This window comes from Hirundo rustica, chromosome 1 (genome assembly GCF_015227805.2).
Source record: "Hirundo rustica isolate bHirRus1 chromosome 1, bHirRus1.pri.v3, whole genome shotgun sequence".
Lineage (NCBI taxonomy): Eukaryota > Metazoa > Chordata > Aves > Passeriformes > Hirundinidae > Hirundo > Hirundo rustica.
The window spans coordinates 152156246-152180664 of record NC_053450.1 but is presented as its reverse complement, the minus strand read 5'-3'; the positions used below and the strand labels follow the sequence as shown (position 1 = coordinate 152180664).

General features: G+C 42.0%; 1 protein-coding gene across 1 annotated transcript in view; it reads left to right on the top strand.

Annotated features, from left to right (window-relative positions):
* The window catches only part of CTDSPL (CTD small phosphatase like), a 65690-nt gene that overhangs the window by 31659 nt on the left and 9612 nt on the right, over nucleotides 1–24419 (top strand). The window contains exon 2 of the mRNA XM_040063386.2: nucleotides 20390–20544. Within this exon, the coding sequence (XP_039919320.1) occupies nucleotides 20390–20544 (155 nt within the window). The remainder of the gene's footprint in view (nucleotides 1–20389; nucleotides 20545–24419) is intronic.

Here is a 24419-nt window from a genome sequence, read left to right as displayed (position 1 = left end):
ATCACTTCTTTTCCTTTCTTCCCACCTCTTGTTGTTATTCCATTGTTAGCCATTACATCTGTAGTTGAACACAAAATAACGAGTGAGGGTTTAGAAGCATCAGGTTCATTCAAACCATGGGAAGCACATTGAATCAGCAGTTCAGGCAACCTGAAATAAATTACTTCAGCTGCTGCTTTAAGCAGTGCCCATTCTCCCCTCCCTTTTCAGAAAGCACCTTTTTTCTTAGTCATATTAAATGCTTTTTGCAGAATACCTCGATTTTTAAGGAGGCTGCTTTAAGGCACCCTTGGTTTGTGGCCCTTTGCACATCTCCTGGTATTTCCAGCTGCTGTTCCTCAGCCAACCACAGGCGTTACAGAGGCATCAGCTCCTTTGGATGAGCCTCTTGGTACAACAGTGAACAGCAATTTGCTGCTGTACATCTTAAATGTTGTGAAATTATTTTGTGTAAACCCTGTAAAAGTTGTGGTGGAGTTGTGCTGATCCCAGCTGAAGGAACGGTGAGTCTGGGATCCAGCCAGTGCTGCCCTTCCAAAGTGCCGTGGATGCATTTAAGCAAATTGCAGATGTCTTTATGTGCAGTGTAGGAGTTTTACCCACAGTCAGTAATTGAGGAAACGCCAGAAAAATTGGAAAGGATGACAGGAAGGCGTTTTTACTCTATTTTAGGATATGAGGTTCAGGAAGAAGGAATTGAGGAAGCTGCTGGGAGGGGACACACACACAAATAACGTTACAAAACACCGTGTTTCAATATATTGATGCTTGGTAAATTGGGTTTTTCCCACCTGGAACATACTGGGGTGAGCCTGGCAATGTTGTAATGGCCAAGAGAGGAGAAGAAGATTCATCCTTTTAGGCTGAGAAGGAAACTTCTGAGGATGGAAGGGGCTGATGCTGCAGTCCAGAGACTGACATGGGGCAAGCAGGCAGAGAGACTCAACAGCTTTCAGAGAAAAAGATGAATTGGAGCTGTAGATGACTCCTTCCTCCTTTTGCTTCCTTGATCTGATGCTCTGGGTTCCCAGGCTGGTGTGGCCAAGCTCAATCTTCTTTCAACCACATCTCCTCCATCTTCCTCCCCATCTGCCACAAGTGCTGTGGCTGCTGCTTCCCCAACCCCACAGAATGAAAGTGCCCAAAGAGTAACACTGAAACCTGTGCATAAAGATCTTGGGACATTCCAGATTTTCTGGCCGTAGCGGTGTTGCAAAGTTTGTTTGTACCTTTTAGATTTGGATTATCTGCTCTCTGTGTCTTGATGAATAACGTTCAGTGTGTTTGTTCAGCTGCAGGAATTCGTTAATCTTTCCCTCAGTTTTCTCCCAGAAAAAAAAAAAAAAAGGAAAAAAAGAGAAATAATCTCACCGTGGAGAAGCTGAGCAAAGATTGGATTGCGAGAGCTTTCCGTGCCTTTTTTTTTTATTATTTTTTCTTTCTGGGAGAGTACATTTGTAGTGGTAGCTGGAAGAGCAGAGAACTGAATGTGCAGGATTAAGTTTGAGGCCCCAGCTTCCTGTATAAGGGGAGAGGAGCTCACGAAGCCGAGGCAGCAGCCAAAAGGAAAAGTGTAATGGACAAACATAGGCTGTGTGGATCAGGGCGCTGCTTGCCAGCTGCTCCAGGGGGGACTTGCTGCTCTGGGACACCAGGGACCTTTGGGACAGCCACTGTCAGAGCAAAGCTGAGCACAGGACCTGGCTGAGAGAGGGTTTAACAGCTCAGGAGGCAACAGGAGTTCGTTTCTGAGAGGGTTTAGGTGCAAGAGCTCCTTACGGATTTTGTACTTAAGAGTGTGGCAGAGGAGGAGGAAAACAGAAGTTTGTGGCGGGGGGGGAAAAAGTAACACAAGGAATTCTCAGGTCTTTAGTGGAAGAGACACAGGTTTGTAGGAGCTTTTTTGTGGACACTGCAAAACCAAGCAACTTCACGGTGCCTATTCCAAATCTTTCTTGGAATTCACTTCCCTTCGAAAGCCGGGTTAGAAATGTGTTTGTGACGATCTGTGATCTGGGAACAGCAGCAAACTGTGTTTGTAGATAATTCTCTGCAGAAGAGGCATGAGAGAGTCTCTGATTCCCATGTCTTGTACCTTAAATCTGCTTTTCGCTGGGGAATGGGAAGAGCCTCCTAGAAGTCCAACCCAGAGTGAAATCTTTGAATGACAATAACTTAATGATAATTTAAAAAATTGTAATAAATTAGGTGAAGAATAAAACTTTGCTTCCTACTGTTTTGCTGTAGTAGTGAGCAGAGTACCCCAACTCAATGTGGAACACAATAAAGAGAAATTAGAATTTATTTTGAAAGGGTATTGGGGGGGTGATGATTGGCTGAAATCTGTAGCTGCAGCCATACAGTCAAGTTCGTAACATCTCTTTATTATTTTAATAAAAATAACTCTTTCGCCATTTCTTCTCTCCCATTTGGCTCATCCTTCCACCATGGAAGTCCTACGATCATTTAGGCTGGAATAAACCTTTAAGAGCATTGAATCCAGCCATTAGTGGCGCTCTGTGCTGAGGCTGCTCTGGTGGCCCAGCCCTAAACCATGAAAGCAAAGTTTGTGCTGGTTGTGTTTGTCCTTTGTGCTGCAGACTGTAGCTTGTGTGCTCCTTTCTCAGAGGACACCTTGTCCAGTTCCTCAGAGTGTCATGAACTTGCTGCTGGCTTCCTGGAGAAGCTGCTTGAAGCCTCCAGGGAGCTGAGCGCCGGCGGTGCCGCCTCCCAACGCGCCAGACGCCAACACTTAAAAATACTTCTCCCGTAGCTGCACGATTGGACTCGTGCTTTCTGATTCCTGAAACATCAGGGTTTGTGCTCCACACTTGGGTTATTTTTGTACTGAGGAGGGTTGGGAGCCCTCAGCCTGCGGAGTCAGGGCTTGAACAAGTGGCACGGGATCGATGTGGCTGATGTTCTTAGAAGGACTCTCCTCTTCCTAGAAGTTTTCATCCTTTCACCAGGCACTTGTTTTCCTCCCTCTCCTCCCTGACATCGTTTTTGCAGCTGTTTTTTTGTTGTTTTTTTTTTTCTTGTGGGTTTGGGTTTTGTTTACATCTGCTGTTAGTAACGTGGACTGTAGATGCCTCCTTGAAATCAGGATTCTCCTCCGTGTTAAAAAAAAAAGAAGGGTTTTGTGAATGGCTGAAAAAAAATCTGTTCCACTTCAGATTGTAACACTGAGTTATGGAACAAAATGTCTCACACTCATTGTGGATACGGTAAGGGATTCTCTTTTTAATGACAGTTACAAAGCTTTACAGAATTGTTTCAGAATTGGGCTGATAAATGGTGAAATATTGTGTTGCAGCTTAATTACGGAGAGCAGGAGCTTATGGTTTACCCTTCTTTAAATATGTACATGAATCTTTTCAAAGTAATAGGGCAAATATAGTACTGTTGCTGGAGGCTTAAAAAGAAGATTTGTGCTCTAATATTAAATTTTTAATGTATTATTCATGAGGAAAGCCAAGCTGAAAGCTTTTTTCCTTCCCCTCGGTGGAAATGAGCTTGAAGAATACGTTATCTGTATAGAGAAAAAAAAAAAAAAAGGATTCTATCTCTTGCTAATATTGGTGTGGTGCATGCAAGTGCTGCTGGAATTTCCTCAGGGAAAAGAAAACAGAATTTGGTTGAAAATAAGCTGATACAATTATTGAATAATTCGTGCAACATTACTGGAATTCAATTCCTAAAATAAATCAGGGTAATTCCAGTTAGAACGTGCTTTCTAGAATGATGGAGTGATTGTTTATTGAAGTGGCTTTAAACTCCATGTCTAAGAATTATTGCCTCTGGTTTGGATACAAGGCTGGGCTGCATATTTTTGTTACTTGTGCCCCTTTCAAGCTGGCTTTTGCAGATACGTGTGTATGTGCACACCATGTATTCCCGCAGAGCTCTGTGTACTTTTGGGTTGTTAAGGCAGGAAAAATGTGTGTGAGCTTTGGAATTTGGAGAAACTGTATAGCATTATGTAATACATTGCATCTTTTCAATATGGAATATTTTATACCCGGTGCAAACTGATGTTTGTTATTATATTTCTTGCTGTGGTGTAACTATAAACAAGAAGTATAAGCCAAGTGACATAATTTTTGGTGTTTTCTTTTTTCTTCGTACTTTCTCGTTCCTAGATCGTCCTTGGTTTAGTTGCCTGAGATGACTCCAGGAAAAGAAAAAAAAACAACAAAACAAGTTGCATGTTCAAGCAGCTCTAGAGATACATTTTTCCATTGCCTTGCTGGAATCTTACACATCAATTAGTTTATGAATTAGAAAAAGATCAGTAATTAATAATATCCGAACACCACAATTATATCCTATGGAAGGCATAACTTAAATTGTTACTTAAGTGCTAGGACCTTATGTAGCAGGATTTCCTAGATATGGTTAATGTCATTTCTAGACAATGGATAAAGCAGGAACATTTGCTCCCTGCGATAAGGGAATAAAGTTAGGATGTAACAAGCTAAATGCTCCTCTAGAAGCTACTATTAAATTATATGGGCACCTCTCAATTTTTAATATATATTCAGCCCCAAGCTCCTACTAAAAGGCTGTGTGTGTGCCTTCCCTAAGAATAAATCTGAAGCAGAAAATGTTCTGCGGTTGGTTTTTACACCGGGTTTAAAAAATTATGGACAAAGAACCGTTGCACAAAAACTTGGAAGCTGCTTTTGTCCAAAAGATGGAAATTTGGAGTGGAGCAGAAAAGTGGATCAGGTTCTCTTTAGACTTGAGCTGGTTTTCATGGGTGGGGCTGACCTTATTCCCTGTGCTTTGCAGGACATACATCCTATTAAGAAGTACAATGCAGTGTTGTCTTTTTGCCACTTGATCCAGAGTTTAGTAAGCCTTAATTCACGTCCCCAGCTGTCATTTGGAACAGTTAATGCCTTCTGTCATTACCTGGAACTTCTGAATTGTCTTTCCTTTTGATGGGAGTGTCCAAAACTTGGGGTTGCAAGAGAAAATACCAGTTTGATAGTTACTTGGAGCCACTTCCCTTAATATTTGCTGTGAAACTTTCAGTGACGTAAATTACAAACTGATAAGAGGAATACCATAAACAAAAGAACAGGAGGAATATCTCAGATTTATAGAAATTGCCATTTTTTAATGTTAACCCTCAACACAATAATCTTTGGGATTGAAGAGAAGATGCCAGGTAGTGGTGGGAAACTTAAAACCTGTGGCCAGAGAGCAGGTACAAACATCCCAGAGATGTTGTAATCACCTCCTGGTGTTGTCAGGTGGTGGTGGAAGCATGTTTTGACTTGTGGCTTGTCACAGGTGTTTGGAAATTGTGCTCATCCTTCATTAAAGGCTGGGCTGAAACAGCCTCCTCAGTGCTTGGGCTCAGCTGTAAGTGTACCCCAGCTGATTAAATAAAGCCTTTGAACAATTGAATTTCCTAAAATGAGAGAGGAAAACACCCAAAGTTTTGTGGATAATGTGTTTGCTTTAAGTGCTCGGTGGCCAAGGCATCCTCTGCCTGAGAAAACTTTCCACTTTCACCTCTGGGCGACAGGAGGAAGGAAGAGTGTTAAAAAAAAACCTGCTGTGAAAGCCCATCCAGAAGCTTTGCCCTGTTTGTGTAAGCTCTTTCCCTTGGGAATTGTGTTGTGGTCTTTCAGCTGCTACACAAAAATACCTGGAGCAAACAATCTTCCATTAAATGTTCTGCCATCAGAATTTTCTGTATGGTGGCATTTTTCTCGGAGCACCTCACGGAGAACTCAGAGGATTCCTCAGGAATCCTGGAAGCAGCACCTGAGCAGTGCAGGAAATTGTGCTGTGTGTCCAGAGCTCCCAGTTCAGTCTTGCTGAGGAACCTCACGTTAAGCCCCAGTCCTGTGTTTTGTTTTCCTTATGAACAACATTTTCCATTTGTGTTTTGGATATGCAGATCAGTAGTGTGGAGGGGTCAGGAAATAGTAGCACTGGGCACAGAAGCAGAAGGATTAAATGAAGGGGTTGTTTTGCAGCATTTTTAGGATAAGCAACTTTTGCTGGACTGTTCCTGGTCTTGGCCAGCTCCAGTGACTTACAGGAAGGACCGAAGCAGGGGTGTGGGGGATGGTGATCTTTCCCTTAACTGTAAATGTTTGCAGTATAAACAGCTGAGCTGTTCATCAGGGGTTCCCAGGGGAGAGCAGAAAAACAATATTGGCATTTTTAGGGTGGGTTCTGGTGTAGACAAATCAGAGGCATTGTGCCCTACAAGTGCTTATCAGCTTGGCTTTGTGAGCTCTGCTGTGGTCAGCTGGGCTGGAGGCCGAGCTGCCTGGAGGGTGAGGAGAATATTCACAGAACCAGCTTGGGAGCTGTAATGATGTAGTTAAAACGAGAAAATAAACCAATTTTTTTCACTGTCGAGACCCCCTACTACCCCAAGATTTCCCCCCACCAGCTGGCTGGGTCTTGGCAGGAGGTTTTTGGCAGTGAGTGTCTCAAACACACTGGACCTTACTTTGTTTATTTTGTGGGGCTGGAGTTCCTTGCGTGTATGGGAGGGGACTCAGGCCTTGATTTCTGCTCACATGTCGCTGGAGTGCAATTCTTCAGCAGAGAGGAGAATGTCCCTGCAGCACTGCAAGAGTTATGTCCAGATTTGTGCTCTGGATATTTGTTAGATTTTGGTCTGGGTAAAGATTTCAGAGAGTCCCAGAATGGTTTGGGTTGGAAGGGACCTTAAAGATACCCAGTTCCACCTCCCATGCCATGCAAGGACACCTTGCTTTAGATCAGGTTGCTCCAGGTCCCATGCAACACTTCCACGGCCTTGGGCACTTCCAAGGATGGGGCATTCACTGCTTCCTTGGGCAGCCTTTTCCAGTGTCTCCCTTGTCATGTTTTTCTATGTCACCAGGAGGAATAAGATCTAAGACAGGCCCTAATGAAGCCAATAATGCAGCTATTTGTCCTCGTTTTGGTTATGTCGGAGTGGGAAGGGTGCCAGATATTTATCTTGCTTTGCAGCAGGCGTGCCAGTGCATACAGAGCTTTCCACTGCAGCTCGGTAGAGCTTTGGGAGAGCAATTCAAATGCAGGGTCTGTTTAGATTTGAGTAATTCATTGAATGTGCTGGGGCTGGGCAGAAGGAGCCAAGTGGGCTCTGCCCAAACTGATAGCGCTCAGCCAGTGGCCAGAAAAAAACCTTTCAGATTGCTTGTGCCGTGCTATGGCACAGAACATAATACTTACTGTTGGTGCCAAAAGGGGTTTTTAAAGCTATCAGGATAAACAACACACCCAGCTGTGCAGGTGTGACTGTCTCAGGCGCTGCTTTTCTCAGTGCAGCTTTGCTGCGCACAGCTGGGGGGGTCCTGGAGGCACCCGGAGCGTTTTCGGTTAGAAATTGTTGGGTTTGTGCCCCTCTTTGCCTCAGTGTGAGTTACAGCCCTCGTGGCAGGGGGGTGTTGTGTGAGCACCTGCTGTGGGGTCGGTGCAGGCACCTGAACTGCAGAGGGGCACGGGCTGAGGTGGTGAGAGCAGCACGGGCAGCGGGAAATGGCTGGGGAGGAGCCATGGTGGGTGTCAGCACCGGCTGGGGCTCCCTCAGCTTGGAGCTTGTTACCTCCTGGGACAGGAGCAGGAGCTCAGGATGGCTCTCTGAGTGCTTGGCTGTATCTGTAAGTATAGACTTGATGTGATCTAGCATTTATGGGTCTTTATGCCCGGGGTTTCCCATCTGAGCTAAGTGCAGTGAATGTGCTGGGTCCATCGTCTGCTCAGGGCTCCTGCCTGAGCTCATCGGCTGCTTCTCTGCTCTGAGCCCAAGTGGGATCTCTGCTGCTGGAAGTGCTGGTGGCAGGGCAAGGGTCCTGTCTCCATAGGAGGTGTCTCAATAGGAGGTGGAATGTGCTCTGCAAGACCTGGCTTCCTTTACCTCTGAGAGCAACAGGGCTGGAAGATCTCTCACCCCATCCCTGGAAGTGTCCAAGGCCAGGTTGGACATTGGGGCTTGGAGCAGCCTGGGGTAGTGGAAAGTGGCCCTGCCGTGGTGGGAGATGGAATCAGCTGATCTTTAAGGCATTCTGGACTCCTGTGATCTGTTTAATGTAAATGATGAAAATCTGACTCTTTCATGCCAAGAAAGAAAAGGATGCGAAGCAGTGGGGATAGTATTGCATCATTATGTACTAAATGCACAGCTCACCCTTGCCTCTGCATCGGTGCTGGAGGAAAACAGCAGGGGTTTTTTGCCAGATTGGGCAGAGACCAGCTGATCTGAAGTGTTCTGCATAAACAGCTTGGGCAGGAATGTAGGCTAAGAGAGGCTGGGGCTTGGGCAAGATGCAGAATTTCTCTTGCCTCATGCCTGGATTCTCTCTTAAAATTAGCACAAAGGCTGAAGAAGTAAGCTATGGAAGAGTTTCAGCCTTGTTAATGGGGTCAAGTGCAATTTTTTTGCTTCCTTTTAGTCTGCCTTTGATAAGGTCAATATGTGGCCTTTGTTTGGGGATAACAGGAGAGGGGTTTGTAGAATGAATCCACGTAGTGGGTGATAATTTCAATTATCATTTTCGCTCCAGTAAGCAGCAAAGAATTACTGTACTGGTTTTGTTGGGGTCTTTTTCCTCTAGTATAATTAGGGAAACAGTTTATTTTTAAAGCTTCTAAACTTGTAGTTCTGAAGGCACTGGTTATTTAATATCCTCAGTTATTCATGCTTTCTCATGCCTCCCATGTTAAATAGCAAGTGGGCTGCTCTCAGTGCTGCAGGATTGTCAGGAGTTGAAGCATGGGCATTAAATCTTGTGCATTCCTTTAGTACAAAGTTTAGGATATTTCAAATAGGTCAGAAGTACTCGACGTTGTGGGTATTTGGAGAGGCAATTAAACGTGTCTGCAGCTGTTCCAGCCTGCAGCTGAATTGTCAGTGTGGTGGAGGCATCTGAGTGCTTGTTTAAGACACCAAAATGCTTTTTAAAAAATCCCCTACTCTTAATTTTTTTTTTTTTTTAATATTTTTTCTTACTAGCTCTATTTCTCAACAGGCAGTAAACTGTGGCTTTGTTCTAGAAAGGAATTGCTGGAAGTTCATCAAGTTTCACTGCTTTTATTTTTTTGTCAAAACTGTAGTCACTTTATCATACAAAGCTTGCAGTTTCCTGTATCTTTTGTTTCATTCTTAATCTAGTTTTAGCTTTCTAAATATCATATTTCCAGGTGGGAATGTGCTGCTTTTAATGGTCTGGGAATGCTGAATGGATAAAATACTCATGACTCCAAAGTACAAGGTCAGAAGAGCTAGGATTGAATATTTTCCAGCTTATTTCTTGGGATCAGTTGAAAACACAAGTTAATATTAAAAAAAAAAAAAAAAAAAAAAAAGGAGTTTGAGAAGTGAAGGAAAGATGCAGCACCAGGGCAATGCGAGATATCTTAGCAAATTATTAATGAGACTTTGCAATGTGCTTCTGTGGCATTTTTTTCCTTACTTCTTTACTTAGTATGTAACAATAGATGCTCTGTTACAGCTTCAATTTTTTGTTAGAGATACTTGGCAGAGCTGCTGTTCTGCAGGTGACACTTCAATTGAACTGAAAACCCACGGTGGTTGATATTATAATTACTTTAGATCTAAAATAGTCACAGAAGATGTGTAGGTTTTACTGAAAACGTAAATTGATCAAAATTCTTTCCAGCTTAACTGGTGAGGGTGGATTCAACAGCTTGAAGAAGAAGGCAGCAAATAAAATTACATTTTTTATCTCTGTAATAGGCATTTGTATTACATGTCTATAAATATTGTAATTATCTTTAAAAAAGAATTTATGAGGAGTAATCCAAGATAGGGTAAAATCTGCTTCATGAAAGCTAAAGCTGGAGAAGAAATTGCCTTGGCAACAGTTTCTCCAACTGAGATTCTGTCCCAGCAGATACACTCCAGTATAACCCAGACCTCTTCTTGCAAAATCCCTGCAACAAATAAGTTTATAATCAAAATCCCATGTTTTTATTTTGCTCCCAGAAGGGCTGGATTCGAGTAACCTGCAAAGTGATACTTGTTGTATGATGCCTGTAAATTGATTTTAAGAGCATTTCTAGTTGTTAGAAACAGCTGTTACTTTTAGATTCTCTAAATGACTGAAGCACAGATAATAAAGTGATTCAGAGAAAGATTCCTCTTAAAAATGAATGGGATTCCTCTTTATTCCTTTGTATCTGGGTTTCATAATATAGAGAAATTTGAGGAGGGGCATAGAGGAATGGGGAAGAACAATAATCACACCAAATAAATCTACATCCCTGTTTAAGTCAGTGTCTTTTTGAAGCTAAGCCCCTCTGTTTTCTTGCAAAGAAACAAGGTAAATATTTCATGCATGGTCACATGTGGTTCCCTGCTCCGTTAAGAATCTTTTTTAGAATTTAACATGTTATAAATGACTTTGGTTCTGTAGAACATGACACCAGAAGCAGCATCATTTTAGATGTGTGTTTTCTCACGGGGTGAATGTTTTATGAGACCTGCACTCAATATCCACAAAATAGCAGTGAGTTGGGAGAAACAAATGGGGTTTAGAAAGAGAAGTCAAAGGAACTGCAGGAAAGATGTCCCAGTTTGATTTTTTTGCTATTAGGGATGTATCTTTCGGGGAGCAAATTTTGGATGAGTGAATTTCCCTGGCAGGAATTAGACTTGTAGCCTGGCCCAAAAATATCCCCAGGGACAGAATGAAAAATTCATGAGGAGAAATGGAGAAACAAAACTTTTCTTTGCAGAGGAGCACCCTTTAACATACTTTTGCAAGATGAATTTGCTAGAGAAGAGCTGTTCCTAGGAAAGAGAGGAGAAAGCTTGCAAAAATAGACTAATGCTTTGGATTTGATGTCTTGCTGAAGTATTTGCTGCAAAAAGTACCATAGAGAATGTTGCTGTCTCTATGGGAACATCTTTGGGATATATTTAGGAGAATTACATTAAGCTTATTCTCCTCAAGGTTTTGATAAGGCTTTGGTTGGAGGTGTAATGGTAATTTCGGGGCGAAGAAGTAGAGGAATTTATTCTACCTTTGTGTTTGGTGAACCACTTGTCTTACACTTCTCAAGTCAAAAAAAAAAAAAAAAAACTAAAACTGTCGCTTAAGTTTGAGTCAACCTGTGCATGGCAGGAGGAAGCTCTGCCTAATTTCACAGCCCCGGGTTCTGAATTTGGTCACTGGTGGGACTGAAAACCCTATTATAGCCCTTATAAAGATCAGGTTATTAAACTGAACAGATTTGATAAGGAAACGAGCTGATTATAGGTACCACGTCCAGCAGTATTCTTTAGGTTTGGATCTCTCTTTGTCTTGAAAAATCAATGATTGGGTAAAAGCTGCGTGGCAAGGTGCGTAACTTGGTGTTTTACACGCCGTGTGGTGCCTGTGGAGCACAGAAAAAGAGGTTTTTACAGCTCTTCAGTAACTTCATACTAATTTCATGGCATAAATTCTTCAGGAAAATGTGGCCTGGGGCTGCAGAGGCTGTGTGTGTGTCTGTGCCACGTGCAAGCGTCCGTCCTTCTGTCTGTTCATAACCTTTGCAATAAGAAAAACACTCTCCCAACAGGGCTTTACTTTAGCTCCTTTATCCCTCTTTCTTGTTCAACCAGCATTGCTTCCAAGACTTTAAAAAATATTATTACTTTTGTTATTATTATTGCTGTTATGCCAGCTGTGAGTTGGATGAATGTGTGGAGGCAGCAGTTACTGCCTGGCTTGTGTGATGGCTCCAAGTGCCCATTCCTGCTTTTTCCCTGAGTTTGGGGTGCTGGGGATGGAGCCAGTTGTTCTTCCCTGCCTTTCCCAGCATGTCCCACGTCAGCAGAAGCCGGAGCAGAGCGGATGCTGTACATATTTCTGCTAGAAACACGTGCTTGTTTACATTCGCTTCCCTGCCGTTCCCACTCGGATCCTCTCCCGATGCCAGAGCGGATCGGCCCTGACTGACAAACGCCGAGATCCGGCCGTTTTGACCCCGTGTGCTGCTCCTGTTCCCATTTGTTTGTTTCTCCTTTGTCTTCCTTCCTAAGTATTTAACAAATCGTTAAATATTTTCCAGGGTTGGTTTTTTTTTTTTTTTTTTTTCCCAAAGAGGCCAACCTTGGAGCGATCCGAAATTGAGTTGAGATACGCAAACATCTTGATCTGGTTGCTGTGTGTTACTGATGGTGGAAAACAAACTTAAGTGCTGAGATAAAATGGAAATAAAACAATCCTTTTTATTGTAAGCTGCTGCTAACATTTGACAAACCCTCCTCAGGAGAAACCCTCTGCCGTGGGTGCAGCAGCTCACGGAACCTCAGCACCGCAGATTTTGCAGCTTGAAACCGATCGCTGCTGATCCAGCTTCACCAAACCGTGACGTTACACCAACACTGCAAATACATCGAATTCTTTTTATCAGCAGAAAAGGCTGGGTTGGATTCACAGGCCACATCTGCTGGTGAACTTTGTGCAGTGTATTTTTTTTTTCTCTCTCTCTCTCTCTCTCTCTCTGTTTTACTAGAAGAAAGGTTTGTTTGTTGGCGGCTGCTCGGGGCGGGACAGGAATGTAATGCATGCACAGACTGCGCAGTATTTCCTGTTCAACTGCCCCTCCAAACCTCGGCGCTGGGAAAATATCCAGATCCAGCAGCTCCAGCCTTGCTCAAACAGCAAAGAAACGCTGCAGAGATGCTTTTTTTTTTTACAAAAACAAAAAATTGCCATTTTTAAAGTGAACCGTCACGGTGTGCCAGTGCTGTAAATGTATCAGTCTGTGGCTGTTGCTCTGTAATATTTATAAATTATTGGGCTAAGACAAAATGCTTGAAGCGCTGCAGGGACAGGGAGATGGCTCCATGATGCCACAGCAGAAAGTTCTGTTTATTTTGTATCATAATACATCTCCATAGCATTGCTTGAATACTTCAGTTAGCTTGGTTTACCACCCAGTTACAAACCATGGCAATCTTGTGGCACTGCAGCTACTTTCTCATTATTTGCTGTATTTTACTTTGCCCTTAAACTGGTTTGGAGCATCGCTTTTGCAGTGCATGAATTTCCCTCCAGGAGTGAAAGATTTCCAGGCAGAAAGCTTAGAGCTTAATTCACTTTTGCCAGCTGACACTGAACTCCAGTGCTGCAAACCTGGACTTGAGCGTAGTGTGAAATGAGTGTAGAGTAGTGTCAGATGAGTGTGTTACTTCTTTAATTTTTCCTTTTTTTTTTTTTTTCCTTAAGTTCTGGTCCTTTTTACATGTTTCAGACTATCAGCTGATGGGTGATTGTGGGGCATGGCTGCTTACTTCTTTACTTATTCAATCATTTACTTCTTTAAGCAGATGTATATTTTGAGCACGTGTGTTCGCAGGCTGCTCTGGAACCTGTGAAGTGCTATCACTCTTCTCCAAAAAGAAGCAAATACTAGGAAAAGATTTCACTGTGAACTGTGTAGTTAAAAAATGTTGTATATCCTCGTAGCCCCCTTTTTAGCGTGTTCAGTAGCTTTTCAGCCCTGTGTGAAAAGGAAGCGTGCACAGGTAATCCTTGAAGACTGGAGCATGTCCATCCTGGTTGCTCCAAGGAGAGCACAGGCAAGGCTGGGTGGGCACATGCAGCTCCTCTTTAAGAACTGTGCAGGTATTTATGCCAAAGGCAAGGTTACAGCAGCTCCCTGGCTCCTCTTGCTGGGGGGATTTTCTGGAGGTGATCGTCTCCTTACTCCTCCTTTGCGTTCTCATCCATCTTCTGGCCCGGTGGCTGTTTCAGTGGCAGGCAGTACAGACACAAGAATGAAAGTGCTGCTTGTTAATTAGTTCCTTCCTGGATTACAGGAGCCCTACTTTTCAGTCCTTTGGAGATACAGATCTACACGTGCTGCTTCTCTCGGAATTGGAAGTGGTCTCAGCGTAGCCCTGTCAGCTTGTCAGGCACTGGAGCACGGGAGGAGGCGGCCAAATTCTGCGCTGCTTAATTTGAGCTTGAAGGTATTTCGCTCAGAACGTGGTTCAGCAGGTTAATTGTGTTCTTAAAGCAGTATTTTACTTCTCAGCTTCGCTCTGAGATGTGGATGCCCCTGAAGCTGTGGATCTGCCTTCAGTCTTAGGTCTGAGCAAACGCCACAGTTGGGCACTGACAGATGAATTTATTTTAACATGGTCTTGCCTAGTAGCAGCTCTCCTCACTTGTGGAATACTGCAAAAGATGTTTAAGTCATGGCTTATATGAGTAGCTGACTCATATATGAAGGTTGTACCATCATATATATATATGTGTGTGTCCAGCCAAAGCACAGTTTGAAGGCTGAAGTGCAGCAACAGCTTTAAGGTTTTGGAATTTGTTTTGAGATCCATCAGGTTGTTGTGCTCTTTTGAGCCTTTTCATGGTTTCTTATCCCTCCTTGTCATTTAAGAGGCTTCTGTGTGCAGTTGGTGTTTTTCACATTTACTGGCTACGTTTCATGAAGCATCACAGCCCTTACAGAGACAGCAGTGCTGAGTTCTCAGTCGTGTCTTTCAAAAGTGCCTTTAGAATTTCACTACCTTTGATCCTTAAAATATGAGCATCCAATAACCAACAGCAGCTATTTAATCTACCCAGATTTGAGGACTGTAATAAATAATTTATATAGGGCGAAATAAGGGGGAATTTTTAGCTTTAAGCTACAACAGAAACATTTCCAAAGCTTTGTTTGGGGAGGTACAGTTCTTTTTTTTCATACAGCTTTAGCCGAGTTGATGGGTGAATTATCATCCATCCTGATGATTTTTGACCTAGGTACTATGTGAAATTGTATTTTTAGAGGACTTTAGGAAGTATAGAAGTGAAACGGTAGTGTTCTGATATCTACTGGATAGCTTCTATTAGAATAAGTAGAATAAATTATAGGAAAAGCAGTTCTTATGTAGCTTTTTCATCGTAGCATACAGGTGCAGCTCATAAGCTTGTTTTCCAAAACATCATGGAATCATTTACTAAGAGTAGTGTTCAGCTTTTTCCTATAATTCCCCAATGCTCCTAAATCATGTTGACATTTTTTTCAGATCCAAGTGCACTGACCTAAAGAAATGATCTCAAAAATAAAAATAAGTTACTTGGTTATTTTTCCCTCATGTCCCCACCTGCTTTATGTATTCAAGCTCTTTTCCTTGCCCATAACTGTTTAATCAACTCCATCCAGAGCAAACTACTGGTGGAATGCCTGGGAAACAGGTTGGTGGAGAGGGAGAGTCAAATGTTTTGGAAAGATTTTTATTTCACTAAACTGATCTGGGATCCCTCCTTTCAAAGTAATAATTTCAGTGGAAACCCCAAAACCTTACTTTTACTTAATTGTGCTGCTGGGTGGGAGGAAGATTGCCAGTTTCAGCTGAAATTAAGGTAATTCTGGGGTACAACATGCTGAATTTAAGCAGAGCAATTTGCTTGGGCTCTACATGCTTGAAGGTTAAACCAGCTGTGGGCGGTTGTTTCAGGTATGTGACAGTGCTTTTATTGTTGTGTTTGCTGCAAAGTTTGCATGGGAGATGAAACCTTTCGGTGATAAATTCCAAAGAGCATTTTAAAACCCAAGTTAACGAGAGCATCGCGTGCAGAGTTGGCACCAAGTGTTGTAAAACAATTTCTGCCCTGGTCACATCACAAAAAGAAGAGCTGTGTCAGCAAGCTGATGATTTTCTACTTAACTGTTTCTATCTCGAGGCGCGTGGGATATAAAATTCCATTTTTCTGAGAGGATCACGTACAGCCTTTTAAGAAGTTGGAGAAATCAGGCATTTCTAATCGTATATAGATTTTAAAACTGCTTCCTTTGAAGAAAGGCTTTGTTTAATATCACTTAATTCTGCCTCGCCTCTTTCCATCCTGTGTTATAAACAAACTTACGGTGAGAGCTCAGCACACCCAGACGTTCATTTTCTTGCATTTAGCGAGTTCATCTGTAAGCAAGGAAGTCTCCTCATTACCCAGTTTATGTTATTTGGGAGAACTGGATATCGCACTCATTTAATTAGGAAAAATTCAGCGGTAATGAGTTCACTCCTGGCTGCAGAGGGGTGGGCTTGGAGCCTTCCAGTCACGCCGAGGTGGCTTCCTGCAGCAGCCAGGGCTTCGTGGTACTGTGGCTGCACGAGAATCTGCTTTTGTAATTTCACAGCGCTACAGCAAAACCTGATGGGGGAAGCCCTCGACTCGACTTTTTTGGAGTGCAGTACATGAGAGGAAAATCTTTTTCTTGGCTGAAGAACTTGTGCTGCTGCTGGAAGTGTCCTGGTGGGAGAGCAGCACAACCCTTCTGCCTCCAGAGGATGCTTTGTGTGAAAGGAGCTTGGGGAAGATGCTGTAGATTGCTTCTATTAGCACCTCTTGTGTTAATTTCTCCTATAATTTGAGTTATTATGCCTGTGTGTGTTAATAGTTGGGGTTTGTTATGGCCTTTTCCTCCCTGTTCTCTTGTAAACCACCCAGTATGGCTCCGTACCTCCCATTGACGTTTATGTGATGGCAGTAATTTATTTTAAAACTTGCCTTTATCTTTCCTTGAGCCCCTCCCCAGCCTTAGCAGTGCTGTGAGTTTGTTAAGACCTGCCAGAAGACTTCCATAAGCACAGTTCTGGGGCTCTCTGGATTCCAGGCAATTCAGGGACTGACACAAACCCTCAAACAGTGGGTGGCACAGGGGTTGTGGGCAGTGGGGCTTGTCCTTAGAAATCTGGAAATTATAGGTGAGACCCTAAACTAGGGGCAGTCTGCATCAATTTCTTCCCTTCTAGACAGGAAGAACTGTGCTCCTGTTTCTCACCCTGGCTGCAAACAATGTTTTACAAATTCAGATAATTTGACCAAGTGCTTCACTGAAGGCTCTTGCAGACCTCCAGGAGATCCCTGGCCTGGGGTCTGTGCACTCTGCTCTTCAGTGTGGCTTTAAACCACACGGGAAAGGAAATAAAGTGATCAAAATTAGTGAGGGGAAAAGGTTATGTGTTTGTTGGTGCATGTAAATAGATATGTGTGTTTATATGTGCATCTGTATATAGATTTAAAACTTAGCTGTGAAAAGTTGTAGGAAGGCAGCATGATTTTGAATGACTGGGCTTTAAAATAGCAGATGGAATGAAATGTAGATACATGTGACATTTTCTGCATGGGAAGATATAAGAATTCTTGATTTATATTTGCAGTGAGGCCTGAAATCCCTATTAATGAAGGGATCTTGGTGTTATAATCAGATCTGAAAAATCACAGTAGCCCAATGCTCACTTGTTGCAAACCTCAAGTAAGATATTAGGAATTATTAGAAAAACAAGAGAACAAAGCATTGTGTGGGTGTATAAACTCACGGTGGAATTTGTTCCTTTCATCCTGGATCTTGTGTGTTCTTCTAGTCCTTTTCTTCCTCCTTCCAAAATTCCAAATTAGGGCCTGCAGAAAGGTAAGAAACGAGGATGCTTGGAGTTGTGAAGCAGCTGAACTGTTGTGGACCTTCCTTCCATATGATACTTTGGCCTCTAAAAGTTGGTGCAGGGTCAAAAAGTGATGGTGCAAAGCCATGAAATAGGAATTTGCTTGAATTATTCCACACAGACATTTGGTGTGTTCAGGTGAAGAGCTCCTTAAGCTGCACTTGGAGTGAACCTGGAGTGGTGGGAGGGGAAAGCATCTCTCCAGCCTCACCCTGATCCTCTCTTCAACCCTCCTGCAGACACCTGCTGCTCTCAGTCTTCTCTGCTTTCACAGATAACATATTTGCATGTTGTTCTGCCTGGGCTTTTTTGGGACACGGTGTTGACGTGTTCCATGTGCAGGGTTTGAGATGTCAAACCTTGGCCTTCAGCGTGGTGGGGTAACGATGGTTCAGCGTGTCTGGGGAGGGTGTAGGAAACCAGCTCCAGAAATTAAAGTTGTCACTTGTAACAGATGGAGGGGGGGAGAAAAGAAAAATCTTACTTTATTTTTTTTTCCATGTGCTGGGTGCTGCTCAGGCTTGCAGTTTGGATAACTCTCTTTACCCTTCCCTTATTGTTAGTACCTGGTCTCACCTGTGAGCTTCTAAGGAATGCCAGGTCTTGTCCTCAGCAGTTTTTTGTCTCTAAATTTTGCTGAATTTGTGTTGGTAATTCAACGTCAGTGCTTCTTTTCACCTTTACAGTTGTTTTATTTGTGCTGTCACTTCTTCAAGGAAAGCAAATCCAGCCACCAGCACGTGGATTGCAGGTGGCTCAGGGTAACTAAGGAAGGAGAAACTATTTTCCAGGATGCACAACACCATCAGAGTTGCTAAATGTGAGATATGGGTGCAAACATTTTCTGTGTGTGCAGTACCTGTATTTTAACCCAGCACAAAAATCCACCTGAAAACTTCTGTTCCTTAATGTATCCAAAATTACCATTTATTTAGTCACTGTAAAGCCTCTATAATACCTTATTAAAGAAAATCCCTTTAAAATAGCATCTAAATTAGTGGAAAGACCTATTTGAAACAGCACTGTGTTACGAGTGGCAGGATTGTCGAGACTGAAAAACCAACATGAAGGATTATTTTTCCTAGCAAAATATTTCAGTAAGTGAAAGGGAGTGGCCCAATTTCAAATGCATGATTGGATCCAAGTGTTCTTAGAAGGTTTGCACCAATCAGTATTTTTTGTCTAGAGGTTTTTGAATGTTTATTTAGACGATTTCCTGTCTCTTTCTATAGTGAGTAGAGAAGACACAAGTATTAAGGTTTTGGTGCAGCTGAGGTTGTGAGTTAGGAATTGAAGCACCCTGCTGTAATTGATACCTGCATTCAAATGAGATCATTTTGCCCTCATATTTTTAAGCAGAGGCTGAAAACAAACCAGAAGTTATTAGCAAGGTTTCTGCGGCAGTAGCTGTTGGCAGCAGGACGCACAGCATTGTTCTTCCCGTTCTAATTTCAGCATATTTCAATTTTTAATGTCGGAAAGGAGTTCTCCTTGCCAGGACTGTATTGCAACTAACTTGTTTGTGCTTGCAAAGCCATTTTTTTTCTGAGTGCTTGGAAAATGTCCTTCCCAGCTGCCCAGGTATCCTTTGGGGATTTCTAAAGCTGTGCTGTTGCAAACAGAAGATGACATTTTGAGAATCAGTCTTTTACTGTAACTTGTAGCGCTGGTGGCCAGAGTTGTTTGTGTGTTTTCTGTGTGACTGGAGGATTGAGAAGTGGTGCTGCAGCAGTTTCAGTTTACAGGTGTCTTTTAAAGTAATGAAACACTTCTTAAGCATACAAATCTCTGCACAGTTCTGACTTTATCCTGTTACGGGAACACTTTTAAAATGGGTGAAAGTCTATAAAACCCACTTAATTTTTGATATTGGTACACTTTGCTCTTAAGAGTAATTAATAACTGAACCTGGACAGTGCTCACTGCCTTAAAGTGGAAAAGTATTTTGGCAAATGTGGAAATGATGGGACTTACCAGGAATTTCACTTATCCTCAACCTTTGGATGGGGGAGGGTTTGATTTCCTACCCAAAGTAGGGAAGAAATACTTCTAAATAAACATTATCTACAAGTTTGATAATAGATCATTAAAATATTTGGTGAACAAATCAAATATTACTTGAAACATTCCAAAACTTTTCTCCAACTTTTTTTTTTTTTTTTTTTTTTTTTAATTATTATTATTTTAATGTGTGTTCAGGAGGTTTTTTTCCTTTGGGGAATCCCTAGATGCCTTACATGCATTTCTTCTCTCTAAACTATTGCTTTTAACTACAGTTTTCATTCTTTAAAAATGCTACACTTGCTTTCATTCAGCTATATGTATTTTTTTTACCACTTCAGGGTTATTTTTCTCCTGGTAGGCCAATAAGCAAGTTGAAAGTCAAGGCCATGGCTCCTGTTTCTTTAGTACCACCCTTGTTCTGCAGCCTGTGTTGTGTCTTCTGTCCTCCAGCAGTGCTGTCAAACAATAACAGAGGAAACTCAGAAACATCTCAGAGCTTTTCTTGACCCTTGCAGGACTCCTGAATGTCCCACATTTGATGGGTGTAGTTGTGTAGATACACTGCAGTAGGCATTTAGTGCCTCTCTGGTTTTTAGAGCTCTTTGCTTCCTGGGTTCAGAGGTAGATTTTAGCAGCGAGTTATTTTGTGTAATTACAGTATCCACCTTGGATGTTCCTGGGAAAAGTCCTGGTGTTGTCTCAGTGTGATCATGCAGAGTTCCAGGATGGCACTGTATGAATCTGGCAAGGAAAAAAAAAATGTGTTAAAAAAGAAGAAAAGGGGTCTCAATATGCTGGAAAATCTCTGTAATCTCAAGAATTGATAAAGATTATTGGGTATAAAAACCCTACATCTTCAATTCAGCTGTTGTAATCTGGAAAACCAGGTCTGTACCACATGAATTGACTTTTCTGCTGTATGGTTTTGTTTTTTTCCCCCAGTGTCCCAATGTAATATCAGCTTGAAGAAGCAGAGGAGTCGAAGTATCTTTAGCACCTTATTCTGCTGCTTTCGTGACTACAATGTCGAGCCACCATCTACCAACAGCACCAGTGCTCTGCCTCCGTTGGTGGAGGAGAATGGAGGACTTCAGAAGGTCAGGATTTTGTCTTACTTTGCTGTCATGTGGGTGTTTTGTACGGCAAGGCTTAATTCTGCTTCCAAAAGTTTGTCCTGATGAATTTCCCTTGTGGGGAACAGCTGTGAGTTACAGGAAAAAAAAAAAAAAAAAAAAAAAAAAAGACTGGTTTGATGGTGGGTTGCTAATACTGTCTATTCAGCTGTAATATAAAACTAATATTTCTGTTATGGGTGTTGGCACTCTGTTTTATAGGCAACCAACATTTAAAACCTGACTAAGACACTAAAAATAATGGATACTTCTCATAAAATTTCAGCTGCTGAGTTGTCCCCAGCTTTGGTTCCCTTTCCTGATTACAGGAGGGTTAAAATGTGCCTCACTGGAGCATAGTGGAACCTTCTGAACATCACTTTAAAGGGTTTTCAGCAAGAAAAACAAGTCAAAACAACCATTATTATTTGGACCTTTTTTTTTTTCCCTAAGCAGTCCACTTGTATTCAATACATGCTGAGTGCAAGGATAGCTTTTGGCCATTTTTCCAGGTTATTAAGTTTTGTTTAATGAGTCGAACGGATGGAGATTTGAGATGCAAATATGGATAGAATACAAACAGTGCAACACAAATTTGTATGTTCTTTATAAATCTGATAACACTGGGAGCATTTGTGTTATGAGCTGAAGAATTTCAGTCCAGTATGGCAAACATAGGAATGCCAGGTTTTCCATCCAGTTTCCAGGACTCTGAGATATCAAATCCAGGAGAATCCACAGTGGAGAATAATGGCAGGAATGGAGATGTCTCAATGGTTTTTTTTTTTTACCCTTCTGCTTTTCACGCAATTTTTCCTGTCTGATGCAGCTGATTCCTTACTTCCCTTGCCCAGTCCATTTTATTCTGGTTTGAATTTTGCTGGTTGCATTTGGATTCTGAAAAGCTCAGGAGAAAAAAGCAAGGAACTGTTTGGTGGGAGAGAGGGAAGGAGAGTAGATAAAAGTGATGGAGAAGTCGAGTATGTGTGGAGGTAAATTCTGAACTGTAACAGTTCCTGCAGAAAATGATCTTGCAGAGGTAAAATGCACTGAAAATCCTGCCAGGGCGAGGGATTGTATATGTATTTTTAGCCTTCTTCTGCTAGCCAAGGTACATTTTGAGTGAAAGGAGGGAAATCTAGCCTGGATGTGCTGAAGGGAAAGCTGAGGAGTGTGTAGCATGTATGCACACATTCATCTGAGGAAAAAAAAAGGGATGGGAAACTACTAAAATTTCCTTTCCACTATGCTGGGGAATGGAAAGGAAGCAGAAGTGAGGCTGCTGGCAAAAGTACAGCTGAGAGAAAATGGGATTTCAGTAGAAACTAAAACAGAAAACCAAGTTTGTTTTTTCTGCAGAAAAACGTGAGTTAAAATGCTCTGCAGTCAGTAGTGTCCAGATTGCATTTTGCAAAACAATTAATTTTCTAAATATATCTCATGCCTTGAGAGATTGCATGTGTGTCCCCACAAGTTTTTATCCTGGCTCTGTGCTGCTTCAGTGAGCAGTTCTGGAGTTGTGCAATACTTGTACACAAGACCAGGACACAAAATCACAGCATTCCTAAAATTTAGCAGATCAAAACTCACATGATTAAAAAAAAATCAATTAATATATTGAAAATACTTTAATTAAAGAGTGTTTTCTTCAACTGAATGAAAGGCACTCAGACATTCCTATCTTTTTAGAAGAAATCAATATAGCTGAACTTTTAGGTGGTTCTTGAGGTCAAATAAGTGTGTGACATTGCTATTTTAAATGCAGTGTTAAAGATTAATAAGCTCCATGTGTGTTTATGCTGTTTTTATTTGAGTGCTAGCACATTGTAAATAGGAAAATCTTCTAAGGAAATAAGAAGAGCATTGAAGACCTGAGTATGTTTGAATATTGTTACACTGTCAGACTGGTGATTTTTACCAGGAGAGCTGTTTCAGAGTTGTGCAGGCTGCTTGAATTTAGTGGATTTACACTGAGCATTGTGTCCAGATTCAGAAATAAGTAAGATGGGGGCAGCAACAGTGGGCCTTGGATTCTAAATTGGTGAGATGAAATGTCCAATGAATGACAAAATTGCCTCTCAGGAAAGAAAATGAAACCTGACAACCCACTGCTTAAATTCCTCTGCTGTTTCATTAAAGCTCTTTTTGTCATTAGTTTCACTGCCAGGTAGGAATTGTTTAAATTCTGTTAAGCTGCTGCTCAGATGGTCACTTAATTAAATCTGCTCTCTTTTATATTGTATTAATTATTTATCACATCACTGTTCACTTCTGGCCAGGCCCGGTGAGTTCGTGTGTTGTGACCCTTTCCTTAAAAAATGGACAAGGAAAATTGCCCAATAATGTCAAGCAGTTACCACTAGAAATGAGTATAAAATGGCTTGGATATAATTCCCTTATGTCTTTGCTGTTCAGTGGAGTTGGTACATGAAAACTGCTGATGAAGGCTTCAGAGGGAGGAAAGGAATGGGGGAAGCTTCTGCTGGTTTCACTGGAATTCAGTGTTCTGTGTTGCTGCTGGCACATTCTGAAGCTGGATGTGATAAGCCAACTTCCTTCTAATTAGGAATCTTGATTTTTGTAAATGCTGACCTGTTCAAAAGGAGGGAAAGCGGGGGAGGGTATCTTGTGAAGCAGTTGAAAACACAGCGCTGAAATTTTGTCCAGAGTAATTATGATGTGTGAGAAATTCTTATTGTTATTATTATTTGGCTCTAATAGAAAAAAGTGAAATCAGTGCTTCAGATTAATCAGTGCTTCGTGATGTGACTTGATGGTGCTTGACACATCAAGTGCTCTGTCACTTCTTCATGGGATTGGAAGAAACACCAAACTGAGTGTGGTTTTGATTAAACAGTTATTTTCAGTGCTGAATTCTATTCTGGAAATGGAGAAAAAAAAAAAAAGCCCAAAAACTTCTTTAAAGTATTGAGTTCACTTTTAAACCTTCTACTCACAGAGCAGCTCCTTGTCCAAGTGTGACTCTAATACTGGTAATCAATGGTCCATTCTGTCTCTAAAGTTTCAATACAACATTTTTTTCAATGATAACTTGTATTTACTGAAACTGTGGCATACTTGTTTCCCTTCAAATGCAGCAGCTATTCGGCACAGCAGAAGATGCATTGTAAGATGTGATATCTGTGACAATGGGTGTATCAGCCTGCCTGCAGCTCAGTGCTGAGCCAGATGTGTCACTGGGAGCACAAAATATTCAGCCTCATGAGCTCCTTTGTAATTTTTTCCTGCCTCCTCAGCAACAGACAGCTCCCCAAAACCTTCCAGACACTTCTTTTTTTCTTTAGAGTGTTGGGAGAGAGTATTGTTTTCTTTGGGATAAATTCAGATCTCATTTCTGTTCTTCAGTTAGGAACTTGACTCAGTTTTTTGTATTTTCTGGATTTAAGCTTTTTCTTCTGGGTAGGTTTGTTACCTGACTGTTGAGGTGGTTGTGGATATAGATTTCATTCACTCAGATTAGAAGGGGGAGTCCAGATAGAGGAAGGTGAGAAAAGCAAGATACAAACTCTTTTTTCCCCTTTGCTTTCCGTCATGGTGGGTGAGGGAGCCCTGACAATCTGTGGGGGCTCTGCCATTTCACTCCCAACCCACTTCCACCAGAGTCATCCTTGCTTTTGTTCCACAGCGAGATCCAGATGGGGCAGATGGCTCCAGTTAATGAGATGAAGCATGAATGAGGAAAGGGATTTTTATACTTGCTGGGTTAGACGAGAAGCTCTTGATCCACACTCAACAGGGGAGAAGACAGAATTAGGAGGGGGATTTTTCTGGGGGCAGCAGCTGCTCCCTCTGCTTTTCCTGTCACTGAATTTCCACCTCACTCCTAAAGTGGGGGTTCC